General features: G+C 38.1%; 3 protein-coding genes across 3 annotated transcripts; all 3 read right to left on the bottom strand.

The window, feature by feature from the left end:
- Positions 1 to 10455, bottom strand: LOC148726400 (uncharacterized). The gene is made up of 6 exons (XM_088726317.1): positions 9798 to 10455; positions 9204 to 9497; positions 8719 to 8919; positions 8087 to 8380; positions 5713 to 6006; positions 1 to 3062 (listed from the first exon to the last, which is right to left on the bottom strand). Exons 1-6 carry the CDS (start codon positions 10453 to 10455, stop codon positions 403 to 405), a joined length of 4401 nt encoding a protein of 1466 aa, XP_088582443.1. The 3' UTR covers positions 1 to 402.
- Positions 10416 to 25856, bottom strand: LOC148726401 (uncharacterized). Its single transcript, XM_088727365.1, has 5 exons — positions 24451 to 25856; positions 23736 to 24067; positions 21108 to 21184; positions 15222 to 15294; positions 10416 to 10480 (listed from the first exon to the last, which is right to left on the bottom strand). Exons 1-3 carry the CDS (start codon positions 25814 to 25816, stop codon positions 21152 to 21154), a joined length of 1731 nt encoding a protein of 576 aa, XP_088583491.1. The 5' UTR covers positions 25817 to 25856; the 3' UTR covers positions 10416 to 10480; positions 15222 to 15294; positions 21108 to 21151.
- LOC148726402 (uncharacterized) lies at positions 21369 to 22827 on the bottom strand. Its single transcript, XM_088727401.1, has 2 exons — positions 22696 to 22827; positions 21369 to 22594 (listed from the first exon to the last, which is right to left on the bottom strand). The coding sequence occupies exons 1-2, from the start codon at positions 22804 to 22806 to the stop codon at positions 21530 to 21532; spliced, it is 1176 nt and encodes a 391-aa protein (XP_088583527.1). The 5' UTR covers positions 22807 to 22827; the 3' UTR covers positions 21369 to 21529.
- Positions 25857 to 27555: the final 1699 nt, after the last annotated feature.

Consider the following 27555-nt stretch of genomic DNA (forward strand, 5'->3'; position numbering starts at 1 on the left):
TCTATCAACAAAATCTTTATTCAATGCGATTCTATTTACAACAATCGTTTTATTTTACTCACATTGAGCTATAACAGTTCAAATACTTTGTAACTCTCGTTGACAAAGAAAAAAAGATCTACAAAAAGTTACTTTGAGTACCTATAATAATAAACTATCAAGTCCACAAAAACTATTAACGTTTTCAGGCTTCAAGCTGCTTTCACGACAGCGTTTTACCATAAAGTTCTACTATGGTCAGTAATGATTCAAAATATTTTGTTTCCAACCATTTCGTAACTGTTCCTTTTTCAAGATTTAGCTTAAAATTAAAATCATCAAAATAAGTTGGCGAGATCTCTTGTAAGCTGATGATGTGGATTAGTTTGACGCTGCTTCCCACTTTTACAGAAAGTGCTTTAACTAGCTATATTTCTCAATTATAAGTTCAAAACGTCTGTATTTCTCCACTATGGCTCGAAGAGATTTGTTTTTTAACTCACTAAAACTAAATTTACTCCGAATATCTAGTCTGGTTAGCGTACAGCTTGGATTCTGTAACGCTTCACATAGACTGGCAACACCGGTATCAGTGATATCACTATACGCCAGAACTAGAGAGGTTAGCTTACAGCTTGGATGCTGTAAAGCTTCACATAGACTAACAACACCGGTATCAGTGATATTAACACTCAACAGATCTAGTGTGGTTAGTTTACAGCTTGGATGCTGTAAAGCTTCACATAGACTGGCAACACCGGTATCAGTGATCTTATCACTCAACAGAGTTAGTGTGGTTAGCTTACAGCTTGGATGCTGTAAAGCTTCACATAGACTGGCAACACCGGTATCAGTGATCTTATTAGCCCTCAGATTTAGTGTGGTTAGCTTACAGCTTGGATGCTGTAAAGCTTCACATAGACTGGCAACACTGGTATCAGTGATCTTATTACTACTCAGATTTAGTGTGGTTAGCTTACAGCTTGGATGCTGTAAAGCTTCACATAGACTGGCAAAAGCGGTATCAGTGATCCCATTACGCAACAGAGTTAGTGTGGTTAGCTTACAGCTTGGATGCTGTAAAGGTTCACATAGACTGATAACACCGGTGTCAGTGATGTTATTACTACTCAGATCTAGTGCGGTTAGCTTACAGCTTGGATGCTGTAAAGCTTCACATAGACTGGCAACACCGGTATCAGTGATCTCATAGCCAATCAGATTTAGTGTGGTTAGCTTACAGCTTGAATGCTGTAAAGCTTCACATAGACTGGCAACACCGGTATTAACGACTGATCCTATTATAGTCAATTTAGACACAAGAGAGTGTTCATTGATCAGTGAATTAAGGACTCGTTGTATTCCAGACATTGTTAGGCGGGAAGCTAAAAGTCTCAAATCCTTAACTGGGACGAACTTAAGAGAACATTTGTGTTGTGCCTCTCCAGCTTCCTCTTCATTTAGTTCACTGATAATGTCCAATACAAATGATACTGCAATGCTGTCTATATCTGATAAACCAATCCATTGCATGACGCCGTCTGAACTACTGAACGCTTGCGGATGATTTCTGATCAACGTTTTGGCGAATTCTTTGTCTTGATACTCACTCAGACACTTTGCTCTGAGAAATCGAGTATCATTCCCTGAAACTTGATTACTCGTCAACAACTTTTCCATCAGTTCCTCTTTTCCCTCACTTGACAAAATGCCAGCCATGAATTGGAAAACCATTTCAGAGCATTTCTCGACTGGAATACAATTTTCCTTTACAAACCAATGGGCGGCTAAGAATTCTTGGACAGTGAGATGTGTGAAGCTGAAGTGTTTCGTAGTTCTGATCGAACCAGTCCTATAAGGCTCACCACAGTAAAGAAGACCACTACCTTTCAGTTTGTTGACTTCTTCCAACTCAAAACCCCCTTCTATCTCGCTTTCATCAAAAGTTGGCTTCCTTTCAAGCAGAAGTTTTGCCGCTAGTTTTGATAATTTCCCTAATGTGGTTTTAATGACCGGAGGAGGCTTAAATTTGTTAGGAATTTCTTTGTGTCTGTATTCTGACTCAGAGCAGTGCTTAAGTTCAAAAATCTCAATAAGTTTTGTGTAAATGTCGGTTGTTGAGACAGGAAGGTCGCGAGGATTTCTTGTTTCGTTTAGAGTATACTCCATCTCGAAGCACAACAGATAACAGAGCATAGGAATATGAGCAAAACTGACTAGGTTCTCATTCTTCATGACATGTTCAAGCACAGCGCTCTTCATATTTTCGTTTTTCTTGAAGTACTTTCCAATGTATTCTTTAACCTGTTGTGAAGAAAATCCCACAATTTCTACGTACCGTTTAAAACGGATTCCTCCCAGCTTATCCGATTCATCAGGCCGCGAGGTTACAACAACGACAGAACCTTTCAGTATCTCTCCCTTGATGAGTTTTGAACATAATGCGGCCACCGGCATTTCAGATCTAGCGTCATTCTGATATTCTTTCCCCGAGTTTCCAGTGATGTAATCTTGCTGGGAATACTCATCATAGCCGTCAAGGATAATCAAAACTTCTTCGGGATGGTTTACAATATACTCAAATGTAACGTCATCTAATATTGAAGAAAAGTTTAAGATTTCGCGTAAGGTCACACGCTTTTCCTCAAGCCAATTCAATTGACGGAAAGTAAGCAAATAAGCAAATTTGAAATTTGGAATTTTAATGTTTTCTCTTGCTCGGAATAATTTTTTGTTGGCCCAATCGCGAATCACCTTTTGGCAAAACAGAGATTTCCCAATCCCTGCTTTTCCAACGACAAGAATAGAATTAGGATTCTCCTTATCATTACTCGTGCCAAGAAATATTTCATCGCAGTGCTTAACTGGAGTACCGCTGACTTTTCCGTAACGCTTAAGCTCTTCACTCCTTGAATATGTCTCGTCATTCCTGGTGAGGCCTTTTCTTCCACGTTGTATGAGAAGATTAGTGAATATTTCATCTGTTTTTGCGTTGGAAATGTTGTGAAAGGCTAGCAGTTTGGGTTGGAACTCCGTTTGGTCTGTAATGGAAGTCTTTAAGGCTGTAGTGTAAGCAGTTATGGCTGAAGGATAAGAAAGAGACAATATTTAATAAATAACAAGAACGCGAGGAGGACAGTTTGTCTACTTTACTGAATTCTTACTCCACAGGGTTGAACTTTTAAAGCTGTTGTGTAGGGACTTACGGCTAAACAAAAGGGGAAGGAAAATATCTTATTAATTATGTGAACACGAGTAAATGCAGTTTAAATACTTTCTATCGAATTCAGCACAGGGAGATTAACTAGCAAAGAGCCGAGTGCTTGAAAAGTGTCTATTGTGTCTATCAGTTGAGGAATCCACCCCTATCCAAAGGATAGAAAAGGTTGTTTCGTTAAAGCGTTATTCCTCCCTTAAAAATCAAGTATATCATAGGGTAAACAAACCCTTTCGGGCGGCTGGTATATCAGCTGACAATGTCCACTACTGAGCGACTGTCTGAAAAGTGAATATATGCAGGGGTAATCGGATAGAGCCGAGTAAAATTAAGGATTAATTTCACGGGTGCTTTCAGAAATCTAATAAGAAGATCAATAACGCACGCTGTTACATGTAAGCACGTTCGTGGAAAGCCATTTCAGTTTTCACTTAGTTTTATTTTTGTACAACAACGTCAAAGAAATGAAAGCAATCCTGTTGAAAAACATTTGCCAGCAATGATATCAAAAGTTTTAGGCAAAGGTAACCTATGTTAACGTTTTCTAAATTTAAAAATGCCTTCTGTCTCAGCCAATCGGCATTTGGTAACTTTGCCCTCAGTCTATCTTACAAGGCCTAGAAGCGAAGTTTCGAGGGAAAATATAACATCATTAGGACAGTCTCCGAGCCACGAACATTATCAGTCAGCAAACCAGAAAACAGTTTATTTATTTTGTAGCTCTTAATTTTCATATCGCGCGAAAACCGCTTTTTAAAAAGCTAGAGTTGATCTGACGGCGGATGAGTATATGCGACCAGCATTTTAATACCACTATCACTGGACTCAACAAAACGAGTGTGTTTTTCTTGTGTGCAAAAAAAGAGAAAAAAAAAACAGAGATGAAAAGAGAAAACTTTGGAGCAGGCTTTTTTTCCACTAGCTTTGTTTCTCTCTGACGGAAACAATCAGAGGACAAATATCCACGCAGACGGGAGTTATTGCCTGATAACTTAGGTATCCAATAAAATAACACGAGAATTAATGGGAGGTTGCAATTCGTAATAATTGTTAACAAATCTCTCCCTCCCCCTTTCGCTTGATAAGGTTTGTAACAACAACAATGGATTTCGTGAAGAATTTATCCTTGAGAGGGGAGTGGAGTCTTGTCAGAATAGGTTGACAAGAGTTGCGTGACGTATCATTAAGGACGCTTGACCGGTCCTGTAAAGTCGCTTACAGCCATGAAAGATGGAAAAATCTACATTTCTCAAACTCCATCACACTTAACACCCCTCGTAACTAATTTCAGAAATAGATATTTTCGTCAATTTTGCAAAACCAGATTTTCCTAATTCTGAATCTCTGGTAAGAAGCACTCCCTTGAGTTTAAACATAAGTCAGTGAGGATCTCTCAAGTGCACGATATCTCTGACCTGGTTTATGCTTAAGCAGATTTCTTTTTCTGATTCGTGACCAATCTGGGGCCTTTAGGGAATGGGATACCCTTAACCTAAAAGACCAATTTGTAATTAGAACAGCGTTCCGACTTAGCCGCTACTTTGGAGATCAAGAAGGCCGCCGAGGTGGAGTTAAGAGAAGATTCCTGAATCTGAATACTTTAAAACCATTTTTGAAGTTTTGAAGTTTATCTAACTTCATGGGAAAGTCTAAATCTGCAATTGGCAACAAAATTGTCATCATATTAGTCTTTCTATTGCCCTGGTTAAGTTAACCTATTTGCCTGAATAGTCCCGGGCCCTTAGAGAAATATTTACATCATCAAACGACAGATATTGAAATAGATACTGTGACAATTGGTTCCGTTCTCATCTAGTTTGGGAGTACAGTCGAGGTGAAAAATCTGATTAAAAACCGTTTCAAGGCGGAGCGCTGCTACATTCAGCGATGTGCGTAATGAATTCGAATTCCTTAGCGACAGAGGCCTCCCCTTCCCCTCCCCCTTGAATAGATCAGAGGATGTTTCAGTTTTTTTAATTACTTCTCTGAAACCTTGCAACCAGCTGGTTTTTTTTTAAGTACGAGGAGAGAGGAGGTAGAGTTGAAAAGATCGAGAAGTAATTTGTATGGATTCCCAGGAAAGAACTAGGCAGGAGACATTACCTAGAGGAATGTTAAAGGAGTGCTAAAAATGGATATCATAGGCATAGTTGGCAAAGGAGGAACTATGCATGTGGAACTAACGATAGGGTTGTAGAATTTTTAGGGAAGATCAACTAATGTGACTTGCAGGTAGCCTATAAGTTCAGAAAACGTTTGGTATAGATTTGGCCTACAATCAGGTGGTACATAGTTGAAAAAATGTTTACCGTAAACATATATGCCAGAATATTAATCATTGTCTTTTCTTTAACAAGTGCTGCGGTATGAGTATTAAACGTATTGTCACAAAGTTTCTCAATTCTTTGTTTTACGAAAAGCAGTGTTACTCCTGGATTTAAAACCCAACTATTTATTTATTTATTTATTTATTTCATTTGCAACTATTCTACTCAAAGTTAAGGTACAGTACATACCACTCTTTGTCTTAAATGTTCTGACGTCTGGCTCACTGTCTCCTTGTTTGTTGACAGCAAACAGCTTCACTTCGTACTCTGCGTCATACTCGAGACCAGTTATCTCGCAGTGAGTCTCCACAATGTTTCCCCGTTGAACCAGTTCTGTGTATTGTGTCATGGGTTGTTTCGTCCATTCCAGACGGTATTTAATGCTGCAATTACTGCTATTAGCTTCTACTTCTGACCAGGTCACAGTGAAATCTTTGTCAACTTCACTTTCTACATTTGCGATGACGGGTTTCTCAGGTAAACCTGTTCAAAATAATAATTCTTTTGAGTTTTGTCTCTGATGAAAGTGAAATACTGTAACTAAATTCATCGCTGTGTGTAATGAATTTAAATTCCCTAGCAACACACCCCCCCCCCCCCACTTAAATAAACAAGTGGGTTTTTTAGTTTTTTTAATTACTTCTCTGAGATTAGGCAACTTCCTGATTTTCTTTTAAGTAAAGGAGAGAGGGGGGTGGGGCAGCAAAAACAGAGAAGTCATTCTTACCCCCTCTTGCAAATTCACTGAAAAGGTACAAACTTGGAAAAAATTTACTCAATAAACATCTACCCCAAAATATTAAATCATGACATAAAGTTCACAAAGTTATATCTAAGCTCAACATGTTACTTCAAAGTAAGACAACAAGTATAATGATTGGTACTCAAATGTACAAGTATAGTAAAGCAAATAATTTGGGTGTAATCTCTGAATAAAAATACTCAGACAAAAGATTTTTAATTCTATGCCATGATCATTGAGGTGTTTGCTTTCAGAGGCATACATTTTCAAAATCGTTGGGTGGTAATATAATCAATACCAACAAAAAGATTCAATTAATTGATGCAACAAGAAACATCAATAAAAGATTGATAAACTACTCTTTCCAGCATCAAAAATTAATCACAAGTCTAATATCAGTGTCATTTACAACCAAATCAAAGGTGACCATAGTGAAAAAATGTTGGGCAAATCATTCTCTTTTCTTATATGAGAGCCACAGCATGAGTATTAAGCCTGTTGTCACAAGGTTTCTCAGTTCTTTGTCTTTAAGAAAAAGCTGTGCTATTACTGGATTTAAGACCCAACACTATTAATTTATTTCATTTCAACAATTCCACCAAACATTAAGTGACAAGTTTAAATAAATGTACATGTACATACCACTCTTTGTCTTAAATGTTCTGACATCTGGCTCTCTCTCTCCTTGTCTGTTGACAGCAAACAGCCTCACTTCGTACTCTGCGTCACATTCGAGACCAATTATCTTGTACTGAGTTTCCACAATGTTTCCCTGTTGAACCAGCTCTGTGGATCCTATTATGAGTTCTTTCCTACATTCCAGACGGTATTCTATGCTGCCATTACTGCTGTTAGCCTCTACTTCTGACCAGGTCAGAGTGAAATCACTGTCAACTTCACTCTCTGCATTTGTGATGGTTGGTTTCTCAGGTAAACCTGGGCAAAATAATGTTTCTTTTAAATGTTGCCTATGAAAGCGAAACACTCATGGTAACTAATTAAAACACATAAACATGTAAATTAATCATTTCAACAAGTAATAAAAATGCAGAAGGTCTTCACAAAACAGTGGTTGGTTTGCCAGGTCAACCTATTCAAATGTATGTCTTTAAAATTTTTTTCTGATGAATGTCAAATAGTTCAATCATGTTATTCCTACTCTAAAACATGAGTAATTGTAAATCTGTTAAGGTTTCACAAATAGTATTGATAGAGGGGGATTTACACTGTCAGTGATTTTCATATTGTTTCCATGGCCCAGTTGTATTCAAACTTGTACTAAAAGTTCAAACTCTAAGTTTAATCTACTAATCAACTTAAGAGGTAATTGCAATCAAATGTCATTGAAAAGTAGAAAAAAATACATGCATGAGAATTGTAATTTTTTTCTTGACAAATGATATTACCCCTTCACACCCTGGTACTCTTTACATTTCCTACAGTGCTGACATTAGGAGAGTTTGTTGAACAAGGTTAGGGCTCCTATAGCTTGTGATCATTTCCCTTACTCTTGTGTGATTCAGGGATGATATTTTCAGGAGAAATCACATGTCAGATAATTTCTTTTCGCTGAATGTTAACATGCCCACTACCATTCATTCAAATTGCTTACCATTTTATGTTGCTTCAATTCTCCAAGAGCTCATTTAAAAACCAAAAAGCTACAAAACTCTGTTCTCTCAGTGTGCAATAGTCATGTTGGCATTTTTTTCAGACAGATTACTTGGTTTCCATTAGAAAGCATCCATGTGTTACAATAAACAAAGAGTTCTGAAATGAGGTGGCAAATGTTAAATCAAATGAAATAACTAGGGTACACACCAGTCTTTGTCTTAAATGTTGAGACCTCTGGCTCACTTTCTCCATGTCTGTTGAAGGCAAAGAGTTTCACTTCATACTCTGAGTTATACTCAAGATTGGTAATTTTGAAGTGAGTTTCATCAGTGTTTCCTTGTTGACAAAGTTTGCTGGCTCCTGTCAACGGTTTCTTCCTCCATTCCAGACGGTATTCAGGGCTGACATCGGTGCAGTTTGTATTTGATGTTGACCAAGTTAGAGTGAACTCTACATCCACCTCACCTTCCTCTTTTTGGATGGTTGGTTTGTCAGGTAAACCTTTGAAAATTATTGAATCAGGATTTTTAACTCCTGACAGATGCAACTGTTACCAACAATAGATCTTTGAGGTAATTAACCATATCTCTAAAACATTGAGTGTTCATCTTGTATAATGATCTCTTTCACAAATGATATCAATGCAAAACTATCCATCACAATTATGACATTATGACTGAACAAAAGAGTTACATCACGTGCATTTTCTATGCTCCTTGAACCCTTTGTATTACTTTGCTCTCATCTCATTTACCAATAATTTGTTTAGCAAAAAGATGATTCTTCTTTTCTTAACTCTGCACAATTCCCTGATCCATGTACACTACAATTTAACTCACCTAAGATGTCTTCTACTCTTGATTTCTTGAACCAAACTGGATCATATATAAGCTGCTGCTCATTAACCTCAAAGTTTAGAATTCCAACTGCTTTAGTGTTCCTCTCACCTTGTTCCAGTAAAACAGTCGAGCAACACTCTGCAGGGCTGGGTAGGCAACTACCATCTTTTTCAGGAACAAGTTTCCCATCAGTCACTGGCTCTCAAAATCACATGTCAGATAATTTCTTTTCGCTGAATATTAACATGCCCACTACCATTCATTCAATTTTTTTACCATTTTATGTTGCTTCGATTCTCCAAACGCTCATTTAAAAACAAAAAACCCACAAAACTCTGTTCTCTCAGTGTGCAGTAATCATGTTGGCATTTTTTTGAGACAGATTACATGGTTTCCATTAGAAAGCATCCATGTGTTACAATAAACAAAGAGTTCTGAGATGAGGTGGCAAATGTTATATCAAATGAAATTAATTAGGTACACACCAGTCTTTGTCTTGAATGTCATGACCTCTGGCTCACTTTCTCCATGTCTGTTGAAGGTGAAGAGTTTCACTTCATACTCTGAGTTAAACTCAAGATTGGTAATTTTGAAGTGGGTCTCAACAATGTTTCCTTGTTGACAAAGTTTGCTGGATCCTGTCAAGAGTTTCTTCCTCCATTCCAGACGGTATTTAGGGCTGTCATCGGTGCAGTTTGTATTTGGTGCTAGCCAAGTTAGAGTGAACTCCACATCCACCTCACCTTCTTCTTTTTGGATGGTTGGTTTGTCAGGTAGACCTTTGAAAATTATTGAATCAGGATTTTTAATTCCTGATAGATGCAACTGTTATTAACAATAGATCTTTGAGGTAATTAACCATATGTCTAAACACTGTGTGTTCATCTTGAATAATAATCTCTTTAAATTTAATTAACTAAACAAAAGAGTAACATCACGTGCATTTTCTATGCTCCTTGAAACCTTTGCATTACTTTGCTCTCATCTCATTAACCTTTAATTTGTTTAGCCAGAAGATGATTCTTCTTTTCTTAATTCTGCACAATTTCCTGATCAATGTACACTACAATTCAACTCACCTAAGATGTCTTCTACTCTTGATTTCTTGAACCAAACTGGATCACATATAAGCTGCTGCTCATTAACCTCAAAGTTTAAAATTCCAACTGCTTTAGTGTTCCTCTCACCTTCTTCCAGTAAAACAGTCGAGCAACACTCTGTAGGGCTGGGTAGGTGACTATCATCATTTTCGGGAACAAGTTTCCCTTGCATGTATTCGTATCTATTACTTCCAATATAAACAAACAGGGGTTTGCTTTCCTTTACACCTATCTTAGGTTCGAGATCCCTTAAGACACTGGAGTGCTTGCGTCTAAATCGGTTGTGGTTTAGTTCTGAACACTCAGAATCAACAAAAATCACCACCAATCCAGAACAGACATAAAGTGGACTTTTTTTTATGATACTCTCCAATGGGTAACATTTCAGTTTTGAGTTTGGTTTAGTAAACTCCACTTGGTATTTCTCAGCTTCAAAGTTCTCTTTTGGAATGAGTTTGGAACTTGTTATGATAAAGTACTCACTCCAATCAGGGTTTCGGACCTTAGGCTCATAAAATAAACACCCCCAGCCAACAGCTCCATCTTGACATGTTATTTTGCAGAGTGCCTTGCGTCTCTTCCTTTCAAGTACATCATATGATGACTGAAACATGAACGCTATGAAAGATTCTGCCATTTCACTGGAAAGAAGCCAGGATTACCTTGATGGTGAGAGAAAAAAAAACTTATTAACATCATATCCAAGTTACAACCATAAAGATGTACGTACAGTCGTACTGGATTTGTTTGGTTGAAAGAGTCCTCGCAAGCTACAATTACTACATAAGATCCATGTAATAGCCCTTGCCAAAGGAGTAGTGTCTTGTTAATTATCTTTAAGTTGGTCACTAGATTATGATAGCCATGATGCGATAATGTATTCTCATACTTAAAATGTTCATCATATGTTACTGTTGTGATTCCCCTAACAACCAACCGACCGATCCACAGAGATACAAATGGCCACTGAAACCAAAATGCACTCTACAGTCAGAGGTTTTAATAAATTTTTCCATCAGAAGCTGCCAATGGTGTATTAATAGGTAGATGTGACCAGAAAGGGGCCGTAAAGGCCAAACCCAAACACAAGAGCCTCAGAATAAATCCTTAGAAACCTTTACAGGTATGTTAAAGTATGGATGGTAAACTTTATCGCCCCCGCAAATTAATACTAAACAATTGGTTCATGCTTAACTTTCAACTGGGGGTAAATTGAGGTAATGATAGAAAACTTTTTTGCCCTGCATGCAAATACTCTACAATTGGTTCATGCTTTCAACTGTGGGTAACTATTTAGGGCGACCCTAAAAGCCAGAACGATGGAATGCTAGAGCAACAGAATGCTGGAATGACAGAATGCTGGAACAATGAAATGCTGGAACGACAGAATACCGGAATGCTGGAATGACGAAATATGATCCCAAATGCTAAAACGCGGAACGACGGTATATGACCCCGAATCCTAAAACCCAGAAAGACGGAATATGACCCCAAATCCTAAAACCTGGAACGGATGTCAGGACATGTTGACAAAGACAATAACGCACGTGACTAAAACTAAGTGTTGATTTTTCATTCCTTTGCTGTGTTATGAATAATTATGAACCATTATACATGAAAGGTAGCTGCATTGTAAACCTGTTTATTTATCTTTTGTTCTGCTAAGGAGATGGCTCAGGAGATTTCGTGGTCAGTTTCATTGCATACCGCGAGCATTTTTGGCACATTTGTTTGAAGTACTAACGAATCCATTCTAGAGCAGCTGTAGGTGCACTTAAAAAAAAAATCATATTTTACTTTTAAGGAAAGGTCATGAGTTGGTTCTGCTGCCAATCAATTGCAGAAGTATCAGAAGATTAGGATTAATGTGAAACTAATTGAAGACTTGTGATGAACTGACTCGACAGCGCCACGAATTAGGCCAATTTTGAAGGTTTTGTTAAAGAAAATGCCGTAAGCCGTTTCAATTAGATTTCTCCTATACGAGGGAGAATTTTAACAAACGAAGGTTGCTGTCATATGTATTGGACTAAAGCCTACCAGTGGACAAAGTATGGATGAAATTGAATTTTGAGCTGTTTCCGCGATTTCTTTGATTTTTACTGGCATTTAATCTTAAGTTGTTTATTGGAAAAAGGCATTTCCCCTCAAAAAGTCTATTGATTCACATTAACGAGTATGAAGAGTGAACACTAAATGTAGTGTGCAAGTAAACACAATATTTCATTCATAGAGAACAATCCCTTTCTTTCCTTCAAATTTAAGGCTAAATGAGTGTATAAGTCATAAAAAAAATGCCTATGTATGCCCTATCTGAGAGCTTGATTATGGTACAAGTCTGTTAAGATTGACCCCCTTTCGGTTTATCAAGTAACTAAACTGTTAACAGAAGAGAGCACCTTATAGCATAGTTTTTTCAACTCTTGGCAAATCTCCTTAACTGACATTATTTGCCATTCTATATCTCTTTGCACAGTTAATAGAACACTGCAAATATCACCTTTAGTCTTCTAAGTTTCCTGGGTAGTCTTCAGCATACTCGATTAGTGCTGGTGAGTTAATTTCAGAATATCATCCAAAATGTCGAAGTAATGGCAAGTATGATAGACATTGTAAGAAATATACAACTTTTTTGAGAGACATGTTTGGGCATGCATATGACATCTTCAGTCAATGAGTACTCATTGACTGAGTGAGTACTCATTTACTCATTGACTGAGTGAGTACTCATTTACTCATTGACTGAGTGAGTACTCATTTACTCATTGACTGAGTGAGTACTCATTTACTCATTGACTGAGTGAGTACTCATTTACTCATTGACTGAGTGAGTACTCATTTACTCATTGACTGAGTGAGTACTCATTTACTCATTGACTGAGTGAGTTCTCATTTACTCATTGACTGAGTGAGTACTCATTTACTCATTGACTGAGTGAGTACTCATTTACTCATTGACTGAGTGAGTACTCATTTACTCATTGACTGAGTGAGTACTCATTTACTCATTGACTGAGTGAGTACTCATTTACTCATTGACTGAGTGAGTACTCATTTACTCATTGACTGAGTGAGTACTCATTTACTCATTGACTGAGTGAGTTCTCATTTACTCATTGACTGAGTACTCATTTACTCATTGACTGAGTGAGTACTCATTTACTCATTGACTGAAGATGGCATATGCATGCCCAAACATGTCTCTCAAAAAAGTTGTATATTTCTTACAATGAATATCATCCAACTTGACATGTATGGATTGGAATAAACTTTGCGTGTTCTGCATGGAGATGTACAAACACACTTATAGCAACCAACACCGGCTGTAGGCAAATTATCCTGCTGTTAATTTGTTTCTTTTTTAGGTTAGTTGAAATGCCTTATGGCTGTAAAAATATCTTATGTAATTAATGCAGCCTGCAAGAAGAACAAGGTGTGAAACTGACTTTCTTGACATTCCTACACTCGATTCCCATTCTAAACTCCATATTCCAGATTCCTTATCTTACATTTCGCCAAAACGTGCTCAAACATGGCAAAAAAGTTCTCAAATAGTGCTCGATAGCTACAGAAACTGCTTTATATCTAGAAATAGCGCACAAAAGTTGCTCGCAGTAGCGTTTTTGTTTTTTTATTATTTCCGAGCAGAGATATATACATATCCTAGTTTAATCAAACTTTTAACTCTCGATTTTCAGTCAAGTATAGCAGCGCGTGTCGTAAAAAACTCTTTATCAGTCATGCATAGTTTCTAAAAGCAGTCATAGCATCACAGAACCGTATAAAATCAACCTTATTAAGCTACCACTGTTATTAGTCTTTCTTCGATCTATTGTATCGAGGCATCACAGAAACTTCAATTCAAGAGCGCTAAAAGTTTTGATGAAGACGAAGTCGCGAACCAATCAACTTGGACTGTCCCACGCTTGGAAGGACCTTAGCTCGTGCAGTTCCATGACAACAGTTAGCTAAATAGGTGACAAAGTGGAATTATTCATAATTCAGCTTCATGATAATAGAATTACTCGGCGTTACTTAATTAAAACGTTTCGAAGACAAAACATTGCATTTGACAAAGGGAAAGTTGTGAAAATTGTGCTGAAATTTTTTCCAAACAGCGCAAAAATGCTCAAACTCTGATAAAAAGTCATTGTGATCAAGACTGCTGGGAATGTAAAATAGTGCTCCAAATTCGAAAAAATGCCAAAAAACGCCCAGCGCAATCGGGACAGGCCTACTTACATACCTAATTAAAAATTCCACTTTTGTCATGGAACTCCACGAGCTAAGGTCCTTCCAAGCGTGGGAACAGTCCAATTTGACTGGTTCGCGACTTCGCGTTCATCAAAACTTTTAGCGCTCTTGAATTGAAGTTTCGAGAATATTCCATGGCTGTAATCACAACAGACACTTGTATCCTTACGCTTATTGCTTCTTTAAATTGTGCAAGAAAATCTCTTATAACAACAAACATATGAAACATATGTGTGAACTGCGGTTATGAGACGTATATGAGCACGATCCTTCGCAGTAAAGCACTATTTGAGCAATAGTGAAAATCAGACCTGAAAAAAATTTCAGGCCTGTACGGGATTCGAACCACTGACCTCTGCGATACTAGTGCAGCGCTCTACCAATTGAGCTAACAAGCCAACTGGGAGCAGGTCATCAAATTAATTCGACATAAACCCGTAGATGATAAATCAAACAACAACAAACATATGAAACATATGTGTGAACTGCGGTTATGAGACGTATATGAGCACGATCCTTCGCAGTAAAGCACTATTTGAGCAATAGTGAAAATCAGACCTGAAAAAAAATTTCAGGCCTGTACGGGATTCGAACCACTGACCTCTGCGGTACTAGTGCAGCGCTCTACCAATTGAGCTAACAAGCCAACTGGGAGCAGGCCAGTTGGCTTGTTAGCTCAATTGGTAGAGCGCTGCACTAGTATCGCAGAGGTCAGTGGTTCGAATCCCGTACAGGCCTGAAATTTTTTTCAAGTCTGATTTTCACTATTGCTCAAAAAAATCTCTTATGTTTTGAACAACGCAGCAAAGAATGTAAATTGAGTTATTTAACAACTCAGTTTGAGGAATATTTTCCAAGTCTTTTATCTATTTGACTTTCGACTGCCGTTCGGCTTTAGTGAATTTTGAGTTCTTGCATGTTGTTCTATACGTTGGCAGAAAAAAAAACCTTCGAAATTCAAAGGTTACCCACTGTAGAATCGAGCTTACACATACCCATAAGCTTGCTGAGTTAAGGAACTGAGAAGGATTTTACAATATGTGTTTCTTAGGCGTCGTTTCCTCATGTGCGATACACCGACGTACATAATGATCATTAATGTCACTTCATCATTATTTCACGTTGGTTTGTTAAAAGCATTTTTCTTACCTTTGGCCTTGAGCTTCTCTCCTGGTGTAGGCACAATCTGTTACACAACGCAAGAAGTGGATTCAATCAACAGCTGTTGGAAGAAATTGATGTGACTTCAACACACAGTATTATGTAGCCCACTCAAATGGGTGCGCTCGCTTTCGATTCTCTATGAAATGCCTCAAATTGAAGGTTGTTCGTCAAATCATCTTTTTTAACCATTTTTTGGTCCTAAACTGCTTTTTCTGTATAATAACACGTGGGTTGCCCTTTGCGAAATTTTAAAAAAGGATCGAAGATGCAAACAATAATTTTCCTGTCTCAGCATTGAGAGAATTTACATTACGGAATCGCGCTCATTGAAAAGCGTCGCCCGTGAAAAGTGAGGTATCCATGATGCTTTGCAGGTTGAATGGGGTTGCAAAAGCTCACCGCCAGCTTCGGTCTCTTAAGATCTAAATTTAAGAATTCCCAAACGGGAGTTGTAAAATTTCGCTTTGCGTCCGTTCAGAAACAATGGCGATACAATTGAAGCAATTAGTATTGTTTGAAGGTGATGAAACGAAGTGTGGTTATGGCAAAGCTGAGTTGGAACTGAGCGTGTACATACGTGGAGTAGGAATTTACAACGTATACTTAAGCTTTTCGAAAAGTAAATAGACTTTCCCGACGTGTTAAGTGAAACTGACAGCAATAACGGGCTAAAAAGAAATATTTATGTAATGTTATTTTGTTTTCATGGCGAAATTGATGGTCGAGCCTTGTAAATCTGTTGCATTTCCGTCGTAACATATTTATTCGTCTATGAGCCGTGAACTCAGCTATAAGCCGAACTCAGCTATAAGCCGAGACCCTAAACTTCGGTCTGTTTTAATTGGGTTGTTAAAACATGTGAACTGAAAATACTCGGCTAAAAGCCGAGACCATATTCAGAGAATTCCATTCTCGAAAAAACTGAAATGAACGCAGAAGTTTCGAAACAGAAAAGTGTTTCAGTGCAGTATTGCCGTCGAAAACAATTCCGAGATAACCAGAGAGTACGTCATCAGTAAGTCTATGGTCCGAGATTTTGGTAGTTTTATGAAAAGATCGCTCAGCTTGAATAAATAATTTTACATTTGATCGATTTTTAAACAATATCGCCTAATCGAGATTACGGCTATTCTTCTTCGATGAATAGCGCTCTGTTTCGGTTGTCTGAGCAAGAAACAATACTTGTGAACACCGGCAATACTTGAAACAACACTTACCAAAACAGTCCTGCATGAAGTTACGCATGCTCTCTTTTTCTTTTCTAGCTTATTTGCATTTTCCCGTGCGACGTTTTCAATAGACCGGTTCACGCTCTTGAGTGCATGCTGGGTAATTAGGGCAAGCAAATCCAAAATGGCGGATACGAACAACACTCTTTTGCTCGATCTGAATACTTATAGTTCAATATAGAAGTCACAGCTACATTTTGAGCTCTTTATGTTATTGCCATCTCGCTCAAAAGTCGTTGACAGTTCAATATCCCAACAACACGATCATGGCCACGCACCTCGAAGATTTTTTGGAACTTTCATGTGGGGAATTGCAGTTTTATCTTAAACAGCGAGGTTTGCCCTCTGGAGGGACACACTCGGATCTTGCTGCTCGTGCTTTGGTAGCTTTTGAACATAAAACGCCTATTCGAGATTCGGCCGAAAGCCAAGCCAAGTCACTACAAAATGAACATGTAGAACTACTACGCACATGCGGTATAAAGGATCCGTTATCCATGGTCGATTGGGAGGACTGTGTAACAAAGTGGCCGCATACAAACATTGGTCAAATATTCTCGTTTATACTTGGAAAAAAAGCTTTCGACACTGACTATATTGGTCAATATAAAATCAGAAAAGCGTATTCATACTTTAAAAGTGGTTTTGTGCACACTGTATACTCAAAAACAATTCATGGACAAGACAAAGTTCTGTTGTTTGCATCTGTCACTCCATCTCAAAGAATTCGCGAAGAACCTCATAAAGTGTGGATAATTTGTAAATCTCCCGGTGAAATTCTTGGGGCATATTGTAGCTGTACAGCTGGATACAGTCAGTGCTGTAATCATGTCATAGCCCTTTTATATAAAGTTGAGTTTGCCAACCAGAAAGGTTTCACAGATCCTTCCTGCACAGATAAGGCATGTGTGTGGAATAATACTAGCAAGAAAGACATCCAACCCATGAAATTAAAGGACATGGTGTTCCAAAGCCACAAGGTAGTCAAAGAAAACCCAAGTTATGCTATTAATAGCAAGGAAAAACAGAACTTTGATCCTCGGCCAGAATCCTTGAGGGTTGTTACCGAAGAAAGCAAGCAAAAGTTTCTAGCTTCTCTTCGAAACATAAATCCTGATGCTGTCATCCATATTTCATATGCACCACCAACTTCTGATGATGTTCCCCCATCACTACAAATTATAGCTGATGATATATCCTCTAAAAACAATGGTGTAGATGCTGATGAATTAGTGAGACAATTTCTGGAACAATTATCTTTCAATGACAGTAGCATTAAAGAATTAGAAAAGGCCACAAGGGATCAGGCTAACTCCAGTATATGGAAAGAGCAAAGAAAAGGTAGAATAACTGCATCTCATTTTCATGAAGTATACACAAAGACAAAAACAATTCTTAGAAAAAGAAAGCCAAATTGCAAAGTAACACCTCTTCTTGAGCGAATTTTAGATTGTACCGATCTGTCAATGATACCTGCCATTAAATGGGGAAGAGAACATGAGAGAGATGCTGCTGCATCATTCTTTGCACAAGAATCCAAAAAACACAAAAATGCAAAGCTTCAGACTTGTGGCTTGTTTATATCTAAAACTTACCCTTTTGTGGGAGCTACCCCAGATGGTATTTTTCACTGCGATTGCTGTGGTCATTCTTGTATTGAGTATAAATGTCCATACTCACTTGCAGACATGAAATTTGATGAGCATTGGAACAATACAACTTATCTAGAATTAGTGAATGGGAATATCATGCTCAAGAGAACCCACAGTTATTATTACCAGATACAAGGACAAATGGCCCTAACAGGATGTCCTAAAACCTTTTTTGTTGTTTGGACTCCACTTAGTGGTGCTCATATTGAAATGATTGAGTTTGATTTAAAACTGTGGCAAGATATCATACCAAATCTAACAATTTTTTTCAAGACTTATGTTGCTAGGGTGTTGCTAGGTACTAGGCCTATTTATTATTGTGCTGTCTGTGAAAAACCCTGTCTTGAGCCAGATGAAATTGAATGTGATGATGAAAACAGTGTTCAGTGTGAATGTTGTATGCTATGGTTTCACTGGGCCTGCTCAAATTTTGAACAAGAATCAACATTCATTTGCAGATTTTGCAATGTACAAGCAATAGATAATGATTAAAATTATAGAGTGGAAGCAATATGACCTCAACAAACTACTAAATAGTACAAAATAGTGCGGATGAAACCAAAACATTATAGTATTTAGTATTACTAAAGTTTCAAAGTTATTGTTTGAACATTGTTGTAGCTATATACAAACATGTTTGTGTAATTCCATAAAGGAATTGTATTCTAGAAGATGTGTAAATAAACTTGACTACCATAGCTTATAACCTGTGAGAAAATTGAATGGGAACATTTTGGACTGGTACAAAATGCAAACATAATTGATGAAATGAAATCTATGTACTCAAAGGCTTTTTCATATTACATATTGCTGCACAAATGATGATTATGTCATCCAAATGGGAAAGAATGCTAATGGGAATTTCTTGCTTTAACATAGCAAAGTCTTTAATTCGCTTGATAGCCTGCTCGACATAAATCCGTACATTAGCAATAAGTGATGTGTTCCTAACATCAGCACCTGACATCTGGAGATTGGAATGCTTGGAGGGTGGAATTGTTAGAGAACATTGGTAGTATGCTAACAGGTCATGAATCTTGAATCCCCTGTCTGCCATAACTTGGTCATGTGGCTGAAGATAGTTTAAGAAACCACTGTTTTCTACAATAAAAACATCAGATGACCTCCCACTGAAGGTCTCAGAGACAAATGATATGTGGCCATTTGGTGTTATCCCTATCAAAAACTTTAACGTGTAGTGTTGTTTGTAATTTGACCAACACATTGCCGCATTCTCTAAGCTTGATGGGGTTTCAGAGAATAGTTCTGTGCAGTCAATGATGACTCTACACTTTCTGTAATATCGTCGAAACATATCAGGCATATTTCTTTGAATTAAATACCTATCTGGCCAGGAAATCATCCACTTTAATTCTTTAGACATCAGCTTAACCCAAGTGGTAAAGACAGAGCTGACAGTCGCCTCGGAAACTTTGAACCTTAAAGCCAGATCAAATACAAAGAGTCCTAGCTTGATTCGCATCATGGTTAGCAAAAACTCTTGCTCCAAGGTTAGAGCTCTCTGTACATTATTTGACCTGGGCTTGGTGGTGTCCTTCAAAGCACTTTCTTTGTCTCCTTTCCAGTAGTGCATACACATGGCTTTTTCAAAGAGTGTATTAAACATCAATTGAAATGTTTCTACGTTAGGGAATCCAGTGAAACGCTGGACATCTTGCTCTGTTGTTAAATCAGCAAACTTCATACTTCCGTATGTTAGCGGATTTATTATCAAGCATTGAGTTCCTTCTTCTTTGAAGCTTGAGTTATTGGATGCCTCAGCAGTAGAGACAACTTCGTGTCTTGCCACAAGCTTTCTTTTCTTGGGTGAAGGTTTGTTAGAGTCACTTGGCACCATATACAAAGTTGGAGTTGGTGAGGAGTACGTTGGCTTTCCATATTGAAAGTGATTCGAACAAACAGTCTTGTAGTTGCCGGGTTCGAATCCAACAAGTCCTTTGGATATGCTGGCAATCCATTGGGCTCTTTTCTTTGGATCCTTCGGAATAAAATGCCAGCGAAGATTTTCGACATGTGACCGTTTCACTATCTTTTTTGGATATCTTGAGTCGTTGTTACAACCTCCAACACAACATCGGTAGTTAACCATTATATATCTTATTTTTTGACGCATTAAAATCGAAAATACAGAGCTCAAAATGTAGCTGTGACTTTTATCTTGAACTGTGAATACTAAAAATTGCGACCAGTTCTGAAACAAAGCCGATATTCATTAAGTATTCAGATCAAGCAAAAGAGTGTAGCCGAGCGTGTCCGCCATTTTGGATTTGCTTGCCCTAATTACCCAGCATGCACTCAAGAGCGTGAACCGGTCTACTTTAAATTGACAAGTGGAAGGACCAGCTAGACGAAAACCCTCTCTAAGATCTGCAGTACTCACAACAGTATGCCTTTCGGTTGTACTCCTATACTAAATGTAACTATTATAGCCTGCATGAAGAACAAGCTGGAAAACTTGGACTTTCTAGACACCGCTATCCTCAATTCCTTCTTGTGTTTTCGCAGTCAAGATATTATATGGTTGTTATCAGAACAGACGCTTTTATCCTTATACTTGTTGCTGCTTCAAATTAAGCAAGTATATCACGTAAACTTTTAACAAAAGAGCAAGGAACATAAATTGATTTCCAAAATAACTCAGCTGGAGGAATAATATTTCCCAAGTATTCGCATTTTACTTTCGATTTCTGCTTTCAGTTTAGAGATCAATTTGATTCTATCATGTTGCGTTCCACGGCCCAAAAAACTCAAAATTCAGATGCTACCCGTAATATAATCTAACCTACACACATCAGAAAGCTTCCTGAGAGGAAAGGACTGAGAAACTGTAGTCACGATTTGACGACGTAGGTGCGGCGTTCCGTTAGTTTCTTACTGAGCGCCGATTCTGCTCGAGGCATGTGCAATTAATAATGTCATACCGTACATCAATATCTATACATTGATTTATTAAAAAGCATTGTTCTTACCTTTAACTTAGAGATTCTCTACTGATTTAGACACAATCTGTTAGTTACACAACCCTTGAAATCGATTCCACAAACATCTGTCAAAAGAAATTGATTTGAATTCAACCATAGTATTCAGTGGTTTGTTTAACTTGAATGGTCAATGCCTCTTTGTAATTGTTAAAGAAACAAGCATGCCAGTTGCATTATATGGTAGCAGTAATAACTGTTAAATATATATATATATATATTATTGAAGATTCAGAATAAAATATCCAAAGCTTGAAACCTGTGTTTGTCATATTAAATTATTTTGGTGCTTGATCAGTCCATAGTTATTGACTATGTTATACATCATGATAGGGTATTTACATTCAACACATGCCGTGTAAGATAACAGCAACTTTAACAATTCAATATTATTCAAAAATTTTAAAACTGATCTAAGGTTGTCTTTCTTTTCCACAATCGTTACTGGCTCTCGTGATTTCCTTGCGAAGTGCTTTAGCCTTAACTTGCTTTGCTTTCATTTTATGTTTCTGTATCACATCTTTGGCAAAAGAAAAGGAACGTACTCTCACAAATAAGCTAACAATATTTTGTAATACGTCCTTGCCAACATTCTTACAGATGACCAGTTCAGAATCAGACACCAATGTGTTGTATGCTGAAACTGTTGCAACATCATTAATAGACTTCATTATGATACTGTTGATGTCAATACTCTGTAAGCCAGACTTTGCTGTGGCAGCCCTAAAATAGTTTTCTGTTCTTAAAAATATTGTTTGAGCACTTTTTGTGATACTCCACAAACCCCCACGATTCAAACAGTTAATGAGTTTCTGAGTGTCTTTAACATTTTCAGCCTCATCTTTACATTTCCCAGCCTTCAGTAAAGAAATCGCTTGTTCACTTTCTGCTGATTTAGAGATCTTTGAATTGACATGCTTGTTATGTAACTTATGAAGCACATAACCTCCAAGGTATTGCAGCCCAGCCATTTCTTGCTCTAATAATGGAACATTTGTAGCTTCTAAATTAGGAGTACTCGTAGCAGCCTTCTCTTTACTGTATGATAACATACGATCAGCAACTTTGGTAGATAGCAGTGTAGCTGCATTTCGTGACAATCCCTCGAAATACTTCATGGCATTCAGTGGCACAGCTGAGTAGAACTTTGTGTAGAACTTTTCAGCATCTCCATTTTTAACTAAACCTTCATAAGTCTTTCGGAGTTCACAGAATTCCAATGTTTGTTCCCCAAGTTTTACAAAAACATACGATCTAAGCTCGTCCCTTAAGCCTTCTGGGAAAACCTTGTTATCAGCGAGTTTGAGCTTCACTTCGTCGACCATATTTGCCAAGATTTCAGCCGTAAAAGTCTCGCTTTTTTCTTCATCCTGTCTCGCAGAGTCTTCTTGGTTCTTTAGGGATGTGTGCCTTTTCAGACCTCCCTTGCTCTTGTACGTTTTCTTGCAAAGGTCGCAGATTAGTCGGCTGTTTTGGACCTATTCACGAAAGCACATATATTTCGAGATTAGATTACTGACCCGCTTTATAAGTCCAAAGTTGCCCTTATAAAGAATTATCAAACACTGTTATATCTTACCTCATTTACTGCTTCACTAAATTGCTCTTGCACAACTTCTTCAGCCTCTAGTATATCAATAATGGCATCGAAATCTTCTCCGAATAAAAAGAGATCGTTCACGTCCGCCATGTTGTTTTGGAATGTGCACGGTCAATGTCTACTGTACATTTTTTGTCGCTGTCATCAACCAAGATTCGAACACTGAGCCAACAAAGAAAAATGATTTCTATAAGAAAGTGTCCTTTTAAAGGCCCATGTTCACCCAAAATGCATTGCACACCCTGTGCTCCAGAAAAATGTTTTCGGGTAGTTGAAAATTGCTGTCTTCAGTATGTGTAGAGTCACACTTTGGCCAAGCATGAAAACAAGTGAACACCCCATCAAATGTGTCAGCCAATCAAAACACTGCATTGGACAAAAAAGTGTTTCAAAACAACAACACAAATGTGCAAAGCCACTTGGGTGTACATGGGCCCTTAAAGCATGATTTGTTATGTCTTTCATTAACCTGGACCCACTCCAGAAAAAGAATTGTAAAAAAGTAAAGATGCTTATAAGTCCAAGAAAAGTTAAAATATTCTCAAAGATTTTTCATTTTAAACTTAGGCTTTTGTCGTCAAATTTTAAAGTAAGGGCAATAGTCTGACTATAACCAGGGCTAAAGAGAATTCCAAAATAAAATACAAAATTATACGAGTAGCAATCAATGTCAGATTTATGCTCTCTTTACCTTGGACCTAGCTAAAATATATTAAAAAACTTAAAGAAAATCCCCATGGTTCATGAAACATACATGAAGAAGACCAGAGCCCAGAGCCCTTTTGTCTATATTCACTCAAACCATCATACATGTACCACATATTATTATAATAAAAGGTACAAATGTAGTGACCCCCATTCCACAGTGTTGCCCCATACAGTGTACAGCATTTCCCAAACAAAAACATTGATTGTGACGTGTTTGACAATCTAAGATTACCTCCTCTGCTAAGTAAATCAACTGAAAAAACAAGAAATGATTTCAAATTCAACATAACACGACGGCTGCTAACCCTCACCCCCGCGCAATGCCATGAGGTGTCTGCATGTCCATGTTCATCAAAAGTCACATCCTCATTGAAAGGGATTTCTTCTGCTGGCTTGTTAGAAAAGTTCCTTCCACACTGGGAATCAGGTGATTGCTGCCAGTCTTCAAGGGCATCCAGAAAAATACTGCTTGTAAGCTTGGAGGGCTGTGCAAGGATGACTGACAGAGACTGCACTGAGTGTACTTGCAGCGGGCAAGTTGTAAGGCAACAGGTTGTTGTAATGGTGCTTGTCAGGTATGGACGAAGGAGCATCAAGAAATAGTCATTCTCATTGCCATACAAGTCCAGGGTACCAGCAACAACTTTAAAATAAAAAATATAACACAAAAATTGAATTGAATATAATATTTTTATTATTACATAATCATTATTAATATACATTTTTCTTCTTATCTGACCAATCATTGCCAACATTTTTATTACTGAAAATAGTTAGCTCTATTATAAAAATACTCAATGACAAATTGTTTATGTCAGAGGTAAAAATAAAATCCAGGTAAGTTTTTTACCTTCAAATTCTTTTCTCTCATAGCCCTAACCCATGAATAATAAGGTTACGAGACAAAGGAAAATATAGAGAATTGACCAAAGTTACAATTCTAACCTGTGTTGAAATGTGACCTTGAAGTCTGTGTAAGATTAAATGATAATTTTTAAAAGGAAAAAGAAAACAGTTTATGCGTACCTCTTAGTTGCTGCCATTGTGGAATAGACTGCAAGATAAGCAACTTTGCATCTGCATATAGGCCATCATCTATGAGCTTAAGAGATGTCCCTATTATGTGAGCTGACTCTGGAAGGTCACTGAGCTCCACCTTGTGTGATTTGGTCAGAGCCTGAAAAATCATTAACCAATTATCCAAGGGACAAGTATTGGTAAGTGATATCCCAGTACTCGTCAGGCCACCCCAAGGAAAGACAGTCAGCTCCTGGTCTTGTTCAGAAGCACATTTTTTAGCACTGAAAACAACACTGGAGGCTGAGAGTAGAGCCTCTGCAGCATCAATTTCTTCTTGGCAGTATAAGCTCGGCTGGATAGACTCTTCAACCAATTCAGATTCTATGGTTCTGCACAAGTCAGGATATGACGGAGGTGACACAGGTGAACATGCAGCAGGTGTTACAGGATCCATAGTAGTGGGCGATGTGCATTCAGCGGCTGCAAATTGATCTACAGACTCAAAAGAAGAAGTACATGTGGTAGGGTCTCCAGGTATTACACCACATTCAGGTGATTCCAAAGGAAACTGTTTGGAGGAATGCAAGCTCTCTGAAGGCTCATCTAAAACAAATGGCAAGAGATTCCTAGGGACATGCATTTCAAAGAACTCAGGGGCAATAACAAGCATCCACAATGCTGTCAGACAACACAAAATCTTCTTAATGAGAGGCTCATCTCTTGGAATCCTTTCTACTGAATCAGGACCACTTGCTGCATGTAGAATAAAATCACAGTACTTTCTTCCTGTCACAAGAAGGATGTGTTGACACTGGTAATAATACGCATGGGTGCGCTTCAGGACACACTTCCCATCTTCTACTTTAAAGCATTGCCTACCGAGAATTTTCTTAGGCACTGGAGAGTTTTTGCACGTAACTGTCTCTACACTGTACTGTTTAAAGATTTTCAATGCCTTGATCTCTACAACAGTGTCATTTCCAACAAGGCCGTCTGGAGAACAACCAAGAAATGGGAACTCAGGGTTCACCCAAAATCCTGTAGGGGATACTCTTGTCTTGGTGGCATACTTCACTATAGCTTTTGGTTCACTTTCAAGGCCATAACGCATCCAGTATGTCTGAAAATGATCAGATGCAAGGCCCCAAATCTGGTTGGCAATAAACTTATTCGATTCAATGGCAGCATTTGGCTGGGACTCACTAACAAGCTTCCCAACTTTAAAAGCACCGAGACGCCTGGACGCTGTCAGCCTGCACCAGCGTTCACAGAACCATCTCTCGGATTTGCTCTGCTCCTGTGTTGCAGGCATTTCCATAAGAGCTTCCGGCTTTAAATTATTGTACAATAGTTTAACTTGCTTTAACAACATTTCTTTCCTCTCACAATCAAGTACGTAATCACAGTTAAGGTAAACTGTAGCTGAGTTTCCCACATTGAAACTCCTGTATCTTCAGCTTGAGACAAAGCTTGAATGTTTCTCAAAAATTTATTAATATGCTGCTCGTTTACCTCCCTATATCTGGCAGGCCTCGGATCAAACTCAATGACGGACAAAGTTTGCTTGGACCTCTTGCTTGGATATGTCGCATCGGTTACTCTTCTGGGATTTTTGTTTCTCCGTTAAGACCCAATAAACCTACTCTTTGTCGCAATTTGCTCATAACCACGTTGGCGTAAGACATAACGGGGCGAATAATGCTATTATAAAACTGAAGTCGCTGTTTAAGAGGCAAACAGGCTCGAATCTTACGCAGTATTGCGATTCTAGAGGCCATCTTTTTACATACTTTCTCAATATGTTCATTAAATGACAATTTGCTGTCAATTTCTACTCCTAATAAGGTAGCACAATCCACATTATTGAGCTGTTTTCCGTTTACAGTAACAACTATGTCACTTCCATTTATGTCAGCAACACAGCTTTTCCCAGTGACCGTGAGTACTTTAGTCTTGTCTTCATTTAGGGGGAGCTTATTTGGTGAGGCCCAAAATTGAATTTCAGAGACAGACTTATTTAGTGAGGAACTTAAGTTGGCTAAGTTTTTCACATCCGCAAAAGCGTTAACAGCCATATCGTCTGCGTAAAGGTCCAACTGAGCACTTGTGTACAAGGGAAAATCGTTAATTAACAAAATGAAAAATAAAGGATCTAAAATACCGCCCTGAGGGACTCCATGCAACATCAAAGCTTCGCTTGACTCACTCCCATTTACACGGACAATTTGCTTCCGATCCGACAAATAAGAGTGACACCAGGCAAGCTCCCGTGTGACTATACCGTACAGCTCCAACTTGCGCAACAATAGCTTATGGTCCACCATGTCGAAAGCCTTTCGATAATCGACCAGGACCATGCCGCATACTTGATTGTTATCTAAGCCGAACAAAAGCTCGTCACTAACTTCATTAAGTGGAGGGGTGGAGCTCGAGGAGGGAACTAAGGGCAAAGGCCTGTCGAACGCGGTTCTCACATCCGCTAGTGACACACTCGACTGAGCCTCGTGTGCTAACCTTTTTTCCTTTCCAAATTTTGACGTAATCTGCAATCTATTACGTAGTATATACAGGACAACGTGGAATCTGAAGTCTGTGTCACCATGGCCTAGAGAGCGATTTTTGTATTAAATAATTAAAACTTCCCTGTTAGCGCTCACTTCAACAACTTAACCGTGATCTGCACTCTCCTTCGCTTTTACTTCATATAACGGTGCATGCAAAAACGAAAAACTACTGAAGGCATAACCCTGTACGATAAATTGGCTTGGTTCACGCAATAAAAAATTTAATGCCGCAACCTATCTTTGCAATAATTGGCTTGGTTCAAGTATGGCTCAAGAATGAGTTCGAAATCGAGTAAGTGCAAGAAAACAAGCCTTTTTTCAGAAATGCCAGAAGTGATTAACATGTAACTTCTCCCTGTGATATCCATATATTATCTGGCAAACAGGTAGTGAGAATTTAACACTTAGTACTACAAATCTAACACCGAATTCGTGTAACTAATTAACTAGGAAATATGTATCATCTAGAGGGGAGAATTTACAATCAGATCTTGAGAGTAAAAGGGTTCAGGCAATTAAACCCACAAACCAAAGGTATAGGAAGCAA

This window comes from Stylophora pistillata, chromosome 7 (assembly GCF_964205215.1).
Source record: "Stylophora pistillata chromosome 7, jaStyPist1.2, whole genome shotgun sequence".
Classification (NCBI taxonomy): Eukaryota; Metazoa; Cnidaria; class Anthozoa; order Scleractinia; family Pocilloporidae; genus Stylophora; species Stylophora pistillata.

Coding starts and splice junctions, on each gene's coding strand:
- LOC148726400 (XM_088726317.1), bottom strand. CDS start 10,455: ATGGCAGAATCTTTCATAGCGTTCATGTTTCAGTCATCATATGATGTA. Junction 9,498..9,797: donor AAGAGTAGAAGACATCTTAG/GTGAGTTGAATT, acceptor TAATTTTCAAAG/GTCTACCTGACAAACCAACC. Junction 3,063..5,712: donor AACATTTAAGACAAAGAGTG/GTATGTACTGTA, acceptor CTTATCCTTCAG/CCATAACTGCTTACACTACA.
- LOC148726402 (XM_088727401.1), bottom strand. CDS start 22,806: ATGGCGGACGTGAACGATCTCTTTTTATTCGGAGAAGATTTCGATGCC. Junction 22,595..22,695: donor TTAGTGAAGCAGTAAATGAG/GTAAGATATAAC, acceptor TTTCGTGAATAG/GTCCAAAACAGCCGACTAAT.
- LOC148726401 (XM_088727365.1), bottom strand. CDS start 25,816: ATGTTGTTAAAGCAAGTTAAACTATTGTACAATAATTTAAAGCCGGAA. Junction 24,068..24,450: donor ACAATGGCAGCAACTAAGAG/GTACGCATAAAC, acceptor TTTATTTTAAAG/TTGTTGCTGGTACCCTGGAC. Junction 21,185..23,735: donor CCTCATGGCATTGCGCGGGG/GTGAGGGTTAGC, acceptor TTCTTTTGACAG/ATGTTTGTGGAATCGATTTC.